An 11,538-nucleotide genomic window follows, 5' to 3' on the forward strand; every position below is an offset into this window, starting at 1 on the left:
ACTTTACTAACAGTTTTTAGACTTTACTAACAGTTTTTAGACTTTACTAACAGTTTTTAGACTTTACTAACAGTTTTTAGATTTTACTAACAGTTTTTAGACTTTACTAACAGTTTTTAGATTTTACTAACAGTTTTTAGACTTTACTAACAGTTTTTAGATTTTACTAACAGTTTTTTATCCTCTTCTCTCAGTTTAGAAGGAGGGTTCTGCAGTTTGTTTTGGAAACTCTAACCTTGTTACAGAATAAATCTGGACCCACCTCTCCTGCCGGACGGCGTGAGGGAAGATTCGGAGGATCTCTTTGTGCAGCAGCGCCACCTGCTGGAGGCCCGTCAGCTCCTCCCTGAGCTTCACCTCCAGGCTGTAGCCCCGCCCGTACTTCCCCTTCAGGTGCTGGATGGAGCCGATGCACCTGTTGGGACAAAAACAAGACGCGTGAGGCCGCGGGACCCTCCAGGACCACCAGACCTGAGGAGTCTCCCGACGCTTCAGGACCTCAGCTGGCCCGAAACCAGGATGGCCACGCGGTCGCAGACGGCCTCGGCCTCCTCCATGTAGTGTGTGGTGAGGATGGCTCCTCTCTGACGGTTCCTGAACGCAGCACGCATCGCTCTCCTGCAGGGGGACACCGCAGGTCACCCCAGTGTTTGTTCACAAACAACAGCTAAACTGGTTTTATTTGTATAATAAATCTAATCTCACCACATGCGCTGTTTGGATTTAGGATCCATTCCTGACGACGGTTCATCCAGTAAAACAATCTGAGGATTCCCGATCATACTGAGAGCGAAACACAGCTGCAAACAAGCAAAAAGTTTATTAAACTTCAAACTAAAAGGCTTTTATTGTGAAAAACAAAAATAAACGTATTATGAATTCATTAAATTTTAATTTCTTCTCACCTTCCGTTTGAGTCCAGCTGAAAGAGTTTTGGCCTGTTTGTTTAAATGATCCTTCAGCTCCAGAGCGTTGGACACTCTGTAAACAACAACAACAGGAAGCTGAAATAGAAAACCCGAAACCCGTTCTCTGTAAGAGAAGTGTTCCTCTCTGGTTCCGTCAGACCCACCGTCTGATGATGCCGGGGACCTCGTGTCCTTTCAGACCCTTGATGGCGGCGTAGATCTCCAGGTGCTCCTGCAGAGTGACCCGGGGCCACAGAGGGTTCACCTGAGGACAGTAGCCCACGTGGTCCAGAGGACTGTCCACCGGACTGAACTCGGTGCTGTAGTCTCCCATTAGAATCTGGACACAAACACAACAACATCCACTTCATGTTTTTAACACGTTTTAACCCAAAGCTGTCCCAGAAATTAATCTGTTACTTTTCAGAACATCTATAAAAACAAACTGTTATGGTGATATTTATTTAACAAAGACAGAAATACGTGGTCCAAGAATGAAGGTACTCCGTGGGATGATCAGCTGAGTTTTATTGCGACAACAGGAAACACAGAGAACCTGGCCTGTCTCTGTGCCTCTGCTTCTCTCTGTGTCAGTCTCTCCACACTTCTGTTGAACTCTGTTGAACCCTGTTGAACACTGTGTCTCGAGAGGCCTCATATATATACAGTATTAAAAAACACCATTATGCCATCTTAGCAAGATTTGATACAAGGTCAATGGAAAACACAAAGATAAACACAAGTGATATCTAAGAATGACTGTTGTTAGCAAATCTTGTTGTGACTTTAATCATTCTGTCTGCAGATGAACAGCATGTCATGAAAACCTAGGTCATAACAGGATGTCATCAATTACTTGCTTAAACATAAAAGTATTAGATTTGTTTTTATTATTACTTTGAATTCAAATAAAGTTTTCTAATGTCTGATTTTTTGAATAAAACAAAGTTTAAATTCTTTACAGAACCGTGAGACAAATACAACGTCGAAAACATAAATTTTTAAGACACCATTTGTCACCAGGGGATGCAAGACTGGGCACAGCTCAGTTAGTCTCTATAGAAGAGTTGCGCAAAGTTTGGCCCACCACTTTCACTCATGGTGCTGACTTCATCTTTGATTTATATTAAAAGGGGCCAAWATTATATATATATTTAAATTCTATACCATAATAAATTAACTGCATCACCTTCACTTGTTATTAAAATGCTGTTTTTATGTTTAAATAGAAAATAAACGTGACTTCTCATCATATCTGTTTCTTAACACCTTGAAATTGGCCTCTGTCTCTTTAAGAACCTCCTTCTGCTTCTGTCCCGCCCATTTCAGCACAGGGCCGGGTGTGCTTTGATGAGGAAGCTCAGCTTGGAGACACAGCCCAGAGGAGGAGCTAATCCTAAAAGGCGGTTCTAGTCCCTACCAGTGGTTTCTGCTCCCCTGCCTGCTGCCTCAGGACACTACAGGATTTCTCCAACATGAATGAGTCAAAGTAAGACTCTGGGCATGTTTTTGATGAGAGGATAACATTATAACATGATATAAAACTCAAAATAGTTGATTTTACATCATACTGCCCCTTTAAGATTAACCATGAAATACAAGTAACTAAAAGAAGCATTTAGATTAGATTTAAGCACAATTGTAGACCACAAATACTCATATTTGATCAATTTATGAAATGTCACATGAGCCTTTGCTGCCTGAGCATATGTCAAACTTTCTCCAAGTGCACGGGCTAAAAATAAAAAACAAAAAACAAAGTGTGCTGCACTAGCTGCTAGCTTAAATCATAAAAAAGGAATTTACTGAAGCAGCATTTTTATTTTATGTATTATATTATTGCTAAGGCTGCATAATATTACGTAAACATGCGATGTGCGATAACAGTGCTTAATATTGCGATGACGATATGACTTGTGATAAATTAAATACGTATGTAGTGTTGATATCTTTCTGCTTTGGGTTCAAAGCCCAGTAAACAACCTAAAAAAGTTAATCATTTCCATTCCAGCCTGAATTTTTTTTTAATTGATAAAATACATGAAGGGCTCTATTTGATTGGTGAAATATTTGAAGCTTCCATCTGAATGACAAAATGCATAAATGCAAACTTTTGAGTCAACCATTTAGTGCAGTTTATGCAGTTGTTGCGATATGCATATTGCACAGGTAATTATCGCGATGACGATAATTTTGCAATATATTGTGCAGTCTTTATTGCATTTGGTCGCAGCCCTCTGGCACATTTTTATTTCAGCCCTCTTGAGGAGAAAGTTTGTGCACCCCTGCTCTACAGAGTGATTAATTGTAAACTGAGGCTCCTGAGTCCTGCTGTCAGCCTCAGACTTCTCTTCATGTTTCCGTTTTATTTATTCAGCCTCTTCTCATTGTGTTTTTATAAAACCAGTTGGATTGCGGCTTACCTGTCCTGACGTGGGCTCGGTGTCACCTGACAACATGTGCATGACGGTGCTCTTTCCTGCTCCATTGGGGCCCAGCAGTCCCAGGACCTCACCTGAGGAGACAGCAGGTTAGATTCTTCCAGAAACCATCACACGGTTTGTGATTAAATTTATTTATTTTTTAAACCTTTGCGGACGCAGAAAGAGATGTTCTTCGAGGCCACTTTGGTCTTCTTGCCAAAAGAGAAACCTTCTTTCCTGCCGGTGTAGAGCTTCCTCAGGTTACTGACGACAACAATCGGCTTCTGAAAAATATTTGATTTATAATAAAACACAGGTTTGGTTATAAAAAGCTTTTATTTAAAAGGTGACCTCACCTCTTCACAGGACTGACAGGTGAGCGCCTCCTTCACTCGAGCCTTCTCCATCTGAACGTCCTCATCCTCATTCAGTCCTTCCTCAGGGACTCGCTCTGCTTTGGCTTTAGTCTTTCTGTAAACAGGACGTTTATCAGATTTATGTGACATTTCTCTGGAACCTGAGAGTTGATCTGACAGGTGACCCTCACCTGCAGAGCTGATCGCTGTTCAGCGCCCGCCCTCCGTAACGCATCTCCAGCCACCGGAGCATGAGGAGCAGAATGATGCACTGCAGGTAAGGCTGAGCGGAAAAAAAACAAAAAACTCAGCCCTGTTTCTGGATGTTTGGGTCAAATGATGTAAGACAGAGATTCTTAACCCATGGGCCACAGCGCCACCTTGAGGGCCTCAGAAGAACAACAGTTTTTAACTTTGGGCCACAGAGGGCCTCCGGACTGCATTGATTTAGAATAAGGCGCAATACACTTTCTCACCACTAGTAGCAGTAGTGCACCACTCAGATGTTTAACAACTTATTTTTAACACAGAAGAAGAACCTTAGAAATCTATTTTAAATTAAAAGTAGAAGCAAAAATAAAGGTAACCCATCAAAAAACACCAAAGTTTGTCACTAATATGAAGAGCAGCTTCTGGTTCTAACATGCAAAAGTTTAAAAGTTTAAATTGCATAAATCGCAAATTTTCCTTTGCAAATTATCAAATTTATTTTTACAGTTTTTTTATTTGAAACATTTACATTGAATTTTCTATTTTTGTTGTTTATGTTAATATATATATATATTTGTGYTGATAAGCCTGAGTGGTCTGTTGACTGACCGTTGCATTTGTTCAAATAATTGTTATGGGCAGGTTACAATATAAAAATGTTTGTCATAATCATGTCTTGTGATTATTTGACAGGATTTTTACTTTTAAAATTTAAGTGTATTTAATACACATTAAACCAAGATTTAGAATAATTATCATTTGATCCATACATTGGTAATGTCTGACTGGGCTTCGCGTCATTTGATGTTCAAGAAATTGGACCCGAGGTCAAAAAGGTTAAGAACCCCTGATAAACTTACAGCTACAACTGAAATGAGCAAACTTTTCCATAAGAAGTTCTCCTCGTAGAGAGTCGGCAGGAAGGTGGCCTGAAATCCAAAACATCGGAGAGATGAAGGGAGATTAACCTGCAACATCTGGCAAATTAAATCCTCAACCAAACGGTTTTAACTCAGAGTTTAGGAGCAAACCTTAGTGATGCAGTTCAGGCAGCCCATCAGAGGATACAGAGGGTTCAGGAGACACAGGGCGTTGTGCAGAATCCTCGTCAGCTCAGGGTTATCGTTGACAAACGAGAACTGAACGATGGAGGCGGACACCACGCACACCTGCAGCACACACATCATTTAATCCCCGCCGCGGTCAAACGAACCTGCTGTTCTCTGTGCTCCCCTCTCACCATCATGGAGATGAAGGAGAAGAAGTCCCTGTTGCTCTGGACTCGCGTAAACCCAAAGGAAACCACGTATGTGAAGAGGATCATGGCCGGACCGAAGCCGACGGTGCAGAGGACCTGGGAGAGGCGAAGCAACGAGGTGAGGATCAGAACAAACCGGATCAGATCTGCGAGTGTGGTGCAGCTGCTGTACGGACCACCGAGGTGAGGTGGCTGGGCTTCAGCAGGTTTCCTGAGTGGAAGGAGAAGAAGATGATGTTCATGCAGGACAGGATGATGTAGTAGAAGGGGATGTCCACGGCCGCCTGGCCGCACCAGTAGGCTGAGGGTATCAGACCGGAGATACGCAGCGTGGAGCGGCACTTAATCTGAGGACAGAGAGAAAATACAATCCAGCTTCTTACTAATCATTTCAGAGCTTTAATCTTATCCAAAACCATGACACAGGCCAGCAGTTACAGGATAAAATAACATTTCTGCAGATGTCAGCTCTGAAAACCAAATTTAATAATGATTAAAAAAATTTTAAGGTTTTATTATGGGATAAATCTTGTGCCAGCAGGAAGTGAATCTGAATGCTCAGATTGAATCTGAATGTGCATAATTTTAAATTGAATGCATTGGTTTGAAAATGAATTTTATTAAATTGAAACTGAATTTAAAGTTTTGTATCTGAATTAATTTGCTTTGAAACTGTATTTTGGTTTATTAAAAATTCAGTTTGACTACTTTCACTTTCAGTTCCATAATTCAGATTTTTGTGTCACATCCTGGTCCTTGAGAAAGCCAGGCAGAGTAATCAAACACAGATCCACAGATTTATGTTTCACTTTGGTGAAGTTTCCCTTCTGTAACAGAGTTGATGTAATCCACCGTAAAAGTGACAAAAACAGACAAAGTTATTTTATTGCAGTGATTAATTTTACCTGTAAAAAAATGTTACATTTACATCACATCATGGATCACATATTGAATCAGATGCTGCTGCTGACTGATCCATGATGTGATGTAAATGTAACATTTTCTACATATAGGTCAAATTAATCACTGCAATAAAATAACTTTGTCTGTTTTTGTCACTTTTTTATAATATGAAATAATGATTGAAAAACATTAGAGTTTTTGATAATGATTCAAAACATTTCTTAGATTTAATTTAGTTATTTTTTAATGTTTTTTTCTCATCTTCCCTCCAGCTTTCTGAGGCCTCACTAGCGCCCCCTGCCTCACTTTGAGAAACACTGAATTACCAGAATTAYCTCCTCCGCCTCTTTTAAAGGAGTAAATGCAGGATTACCTCTCGATCCCGAGTGTGATCCATGGCAAAATAAGCCGGCATCCCAGCCGCCAGCATTCCCAGCATGATGGCCTCGATGTAGACCAGAGCGTACGAGATGGCATCTGGGATTTGCTGCAAAATGACACAATAATCTGCATCATCCACAAACCAAAGAAAACAACTGTCAACATAACATGGATCTGAGCGATCACTCACAAATTCAAAGGGTTTGGTCCAGGTTCTGATCTGCCCAGAACCGTTCAGACCTCTGAGCAGAGCGTTGCTCAGGATGTTGACGGCCATGGGCAAGGAGTGAACGTTGGTGCTGTTAAAGGCCACGACGTATTTAAAACTCTGTCAGAACATAGCAAGTGTTATTACAGGTGCCAGAGACTCAACAGAACCAGGTGCGAGCTAATCGGACCTTGTTGGATCCTGTGACGTTGATGGCAGCGCTGTGAGGAGCCTCGGACATGTAGTCCCTGTGCTTCATCAGCTCCACCTTGATATCCTGGTACTCCAGGTTGCTGATGAAGTCGGAGATGTCAGAATCTGTCAGAGGAGGAGTTTATTTTTGTTATTTCTGCTCCGTGCAAACATCAAGCTGTGACGGAAACAGAACCTGAACCTGCGGCGGGCTCACCTGACGTGTTCTGGACCAGGAGGCCCGAGGCGTATCTGTGGGGCGCCTGGTTCTTCTTCAGGAGGTACATGGGCAGAAAYTGACGTTCTGGAGAGCGAGTCTGAATCGTTCCTGTGGCCAGAGAGACGGCGAGGACGGCAGTGACGAACAGMAGGAACAGGGCCAGGCTGCAAAAATAAAAACAATCATTTCAGTTTAAGGCTGTGTGGTAGATGTGATAGACKGTAGAAACAATATGAAATTGGTCTATGGTAGAAATTTACCCTCTATCATCCTGTCATCAGTTACATCATCATACCTGTGTCAACATGGCTGTGAGTGCAGAGACAACTGAGCAGGAGGAGTTTGAAATATAATGAAGAAATTTAGTATTTTAAATTTAGTGTTTTTTTTTAGTGGCTCTTGGACAACTCTTCTGATGCTTTGCAACAATAAGGTTGTGAAGGTCCTGAGAGAGCTCTTTACTTTTACCCATCATCAGATGATTCTTGTGTGATACCTGGCCATCATTTGGGACTGAATCAGCTGATATTAACTTGCACTGACAAGGGGCAGGCTTGTTTTCTAATTWCTGAGAGAGTTCAGCTGGTGTCTTGTCTTTCCATGCCTTTTTACACCTCCCTTTCTTCATGTGTTCAATACTTTTTCCCTGTGCCATTCCACATTATTACAAATAACTTCATTTCTGGACATTTATGGTTTGATTTCTTTGTATGTATGGATCACTTGGGTTGTTACCGACATCTGGAGAAAATTTCATGTCATTAGCTGAGAAAAATGGTGACGTGTTCAATACTTATTTTACCCGCTGTATACTGTTACTGTGAAGGGATTCAATTTATACCCTGACATGAATCTGAGGTCATACCACCCAGCCCTATTTCAGACAGAACCAACAGTCCAGTTTTAAATCAGAACCTGAATCTCCCATCACTCACGTGTAAACGAAGGCCTTCCACTCACGACGCATGTTGAGCATGTGCAGCCACGCCACRGTGCTGAACTGCTGCCGCCACAGAGCGTGACCCGACACCAGGTCGGTCTTGTTGTCMGAGAAGCTGAGCAGGCGCTGATCCGTTTCATCCAGAGAGGCGTCGTCRCACTCGTCCTCCGCCTGCTCCCGGTTAAACACACTGTAGTCTGGAGACAGAAAAACACACAGGTGACTTCATTTGTTTTACGCGTTAAACGATAAATAAACGCAACGTTCAGCRCTCACCTGCTTGATCCACTTCAGCTTCCGCCTCCAAACGAAGGAAAACATCCTCCAGCGTTGTCATGGAGACGCCATAATTAATTACCCCCAGCTTCGGCTGCGAGTCGAGCTCCGAAAACAAGCCTGAGAATCCAACAGGTCGGAGATGATGATTATAACCCAACGTGGGTTTAAAATCAGAGAAACAGACTAGTAAAGAGACCTGGAAAGGTGTCCATGCTCTCCAACGGCAGCGTGAAGGTTAGCTCCGCCTCCTGCTGCCGGGACAGCTGGGCTTTAGGAACGTGTTGCTGGATCAGAGACGAGACCCGTTCTGCGTCACAGCCCTCGCCGATCGACATCCTGTAAGAAGACAGGAAGTTCAAGTCTGAACCCCGTCGATGTTTTCATGAAAACAACCGAAGAGCTTCTTACCTGAGATGATATCCGACGCCACACTTGATCTTCAGGTAAAGAGAAGAGCCGACGCACTTCAGCTGGCCCTGAGAGATCACAGCTTTACGATCTGTAAAAACACCAGGAGGAGGCTGGGATCAAGACAAAAACAAAGGTTCCTCCTCACCAGATTACAGCGAAACATTCATTTCTGATTCAAAAGGCTGCAGGACCAAAGTGAACGAGGTAAAACGCTTTAAAAACTTTAAGAGTCTAAATAAAATCTCCTGTAACTTTTATACAAAACTGTAAATAATGAAGAGATGAAAGCAGAATTTGGACAAGTTTATAAATATAAAGCCTGAGACACGCCCTCTACCTGRCAAGTTATCACTAAATAAACTGAACAGAGCTTCAGTTCCAGGTCCGGTCTTCCTGTAGGACCTACTTAAATCCCCTTTAATCTAGCAGCTGTGTCATCAGAGGAAGTCCACGCTCTCGTACCTGCAAGRATGTCCGCCTCGTCCATGTAATGGGTGCTGAGGACGATCACTCTTCCAGCTTGCCGACTCTTCAGCAGAGACCAGACCTGATGCCTTGAGCACGGGTCCATTCCTGCTGTGGGTTCATCCAGGAGCAGGATCTGACCCAAACAAAACCAATCGTAAAACCCTTCAGTATTTAAACATCCACTAAACGAACWCATCGTGTTAACTCTGAGGAGGTAAGAAGCATCCAGAAACCTTTGGGTCTCCCAGGATGGCGATGCCCACAGACAGCTTCCTCTTCTGGCCTCCGCTCAGATACTTGGCCTGAGCCGTCATGATCTTCTCCAGATCCAGGTCCTTCAGAACTTTGGAGACCTGTCAGGGAAACATCAGTGCCTTCAAATCGCACACAAGATGGCTCGGCTCCCTCTCTGCTCGCTCAGCTCTGCTCTCAGATCAGTGTTACTGTGCACTCAAGCTGGTGGCACAAGAGTAACGCCATAGTTTTGCTCCATATTTCTAGATTCTTGACTTCATTTATTGTAGATCTTTTGATATAATCCAACATTAACCATCTGCTGCAGGAAATGAAGCTGTGAGTGGGTACGTCATTAAGGCTACCTCAGCATCGACGTCTGCAGGTGGGATCCCTTTGATGGCAGCGAAGATCCTGAGGTGCTCCTCCACGGTCAGAACGTCGAAGATGATGTTGAACTGAGGGCAGATTCCCACCAGCTGCTTCATCTCGGACCCCTCTGCGATCTCCGCCACAGGAGAGCCGTAGATGGTGGCCGAGCCGTTGGTGGGCGGGCAGATTCCACACAGGATGTTCATGAGAGTGGACTTTCCGGCGCCGCTGTGTCCCAGCAGAGCCGTGATCTGGCCCTCGTAGATGTCAAAGGTCAGGCCTGAGGAGAAACAGACGTGACAAGGAGTCGTCGCGTCAGAACGAAGAGCGAGACGTCACGAATCAGACCGCTCACCTCTCAGAGCCTCCACCACGTTGTCCTTGTCTTTGTAGACTTTCTGGATGTTGTTGATGCTGTCAGAGAAAAATCAAAATATCTACTACAAATTTCTTTAAGTTCTTACTTGTTCTGTAAAATGATTCAGAAGTCCCGATCCAGTCCTTATTTATTATTTTTACTTCTAAGCAGCCAAATGTTCTGAAGATGTTTCAGAGCCTGAAGAACCCATTTAAACTGGTTCTTTTCTCAGTTTTCAGTCCACTAAAAACTGCTTCCTCCTGAGTTTAGGAGCTTTTTTCTGTCTGTTTTTAATTATATTTATAACAAGTCATGAAAGCTAAAGAGCTTCTTGTGTCGTTCAGCTTATAAAGTTAATAAATAAAGATGACAAAATATAAGAATTTCAGCCGGAACCAGATTTTTACCGGATGGCTTCCTTCCCTCTGAACTCAGGAGAAATGGGTTCAACACACTCCTCCCCACCAGGACCGCCGTTCACTTCAGCGTCGTAAACTGAGCTCACTTCAGCGTAACGCTTCCTGCGTTTGGACCAATAGGACGGCTTCAGGAAGTAGACCAGGGACCTCCTCAGTCCAAAATCACCTACACACCAGACCACATGTTGAAGATGTGAAGGACAGATTCAGACTGTTTTAATAGTGTTCCTAACTCACCTGGAAGCACCTGGTCCAGGTAGATAGCCAGCAGAAGGTAGAGCACACAGTCCAGGAACAGCATGACGAGAGGGACATACAGAGGATGAGGACCGTTGGTCAAAGAGGAGAACACAGCGCCATCGCCCTGCGCCTCCAGGTAAACCACCTGATTTATAAAAAAAAAAAAACAGAAAATTAGAAACTGAGTTTATTTTTCTTGTGGGTGTTCGGAGGAAGTGAGCCGAGACGTGGCGTGTTCTGGCCACCTGTGCGATGCCGATGGAGAAGGCGCTGGGGGAGAGCAGGCAGAGGAGCCAGACCAGCGGCTGCGGGAAGTCCTTCATCAGGACGGTGAAGAGCGACATGCAGCCGAACACCACCGTCAGCATGGAGCCCACCGTGCTCGCAAACTTCGGCTTCTTGAACAGCGGCGTCAACATGAAGGAGAAAAAGATCTGAGGGGGAGACGGACAACAAACATCTGAAATTACAACTAGGTAGGCACGATAACTTATTTTACGAACCGATACCGATAACTTTCTCCTTCTAACTGTCAATAACCGGTTATAACCAATARCATGCCAGGAGATAAGACTAGTCAAAAATGGGTAAGATCATAACATAAATAAGACCAAAATCACATGATGCTGTAAATTATAATATTTGAAATAAACTCTTAGCAAACAAACATTTCTTTATCCATCCATCCATCCATTTTCTGTACACGCTTCTTCCTTTTCAGGGTTGCGTGGGTCACTGGTGCCCATATCCAGCAGTCA

At 43.4% G+C, this 11,538-nt stretch overlaps 1 protein-coding gene across 1 annotated transcript in view; it reads right to left on the reverse strand.

Annotated features, from left to right (window-relative positions):
- The window catches only part of abca5 (ATP-binding cassette, sub-family A (ABC1), member 5), a gene marked incomplete in the record, with an annotated part of 23,469 nt that overhangs the window by 2,451 nt on the left and 9,480 nt on the right, over window positions 1-11,538 (reverse strand). The window contains 28 exon segments of the mRNA XM_014023360.1: window positions 263-415; window positions 499-618; window positions 706-800; window positions 906-981; window positions 1,073-1,248; window positions 3,332-3,423; window positions 3,498-3,615; window positions 3,688-3,802; window positions 3,879-3,970; window positions 4,758-4,826; window positions 4,929-5,066; window positions 5,138-5,251; window positions 5,332-5,502; window positions 6,432-6,545; window positions 6,630-6,767; window positions 6,838-6,965; window positions 7,057-7,223; window positions 7,995-8,196; window positions 8,276-8,395; window positions 8,475-8,614; window positions 8,687-8,777; window positions 9,152-9,290; window positions 9,391-9,510; window positions 9,757-10,043; window positions 10,119-10,177; window positions 10,529-10,706; window positions 10,778-10,925; window positions 11,026-11,214. Of these exon segments, the coding sequence (XP_013878814.1) occupies window positions 263-415; window positions 499-618; window positions 706-800; window positions 906-981; window positions 1,073-1,248; window positions 3,332-3,423; window positions 3,498-3,615; window positions 3,688-3,802; window positions 3,879-3,970; window positions 4,758-4,826; window positions 4,929-5,066; window positions 5,138-5,251; window positions 5,332-5,502; window positions 6,432-6,545; window positions 6,630-6,767; window positions 6,838-6,965; window positions 7,057-7,223; window positions 7,995-8,196; window positions 8,276-8,395; window positions 8,475-8,614; window positions 8,687-8,777; window positions 9,152-9,290; window positions 9,391-9,510; window positions 9,757-10,043; window positions 10,119-10,177; window positions 10,529-10,706; window positions 10,778-10,925; window positions 11,026-11,214 (3,749 nt within the window).

This window comes from Austrofundulus limnaeus, unplaced genomic scaffold (assembly GCF_001266775.1).
Source record: "Austrofundulus limnaeus strain Quisiro unplaced genomic scaffold, Austrofundulus_limnaeus-1.0 Scaffold364, whole genome shotgun sequence".
Lineage (NCBI taxonomy): Eukaryota > Metazoa > Chordata > Actinopteri > Cyprinodontiformes > Rivulidae > Austrofundulus > Austrofundulus limnaeus.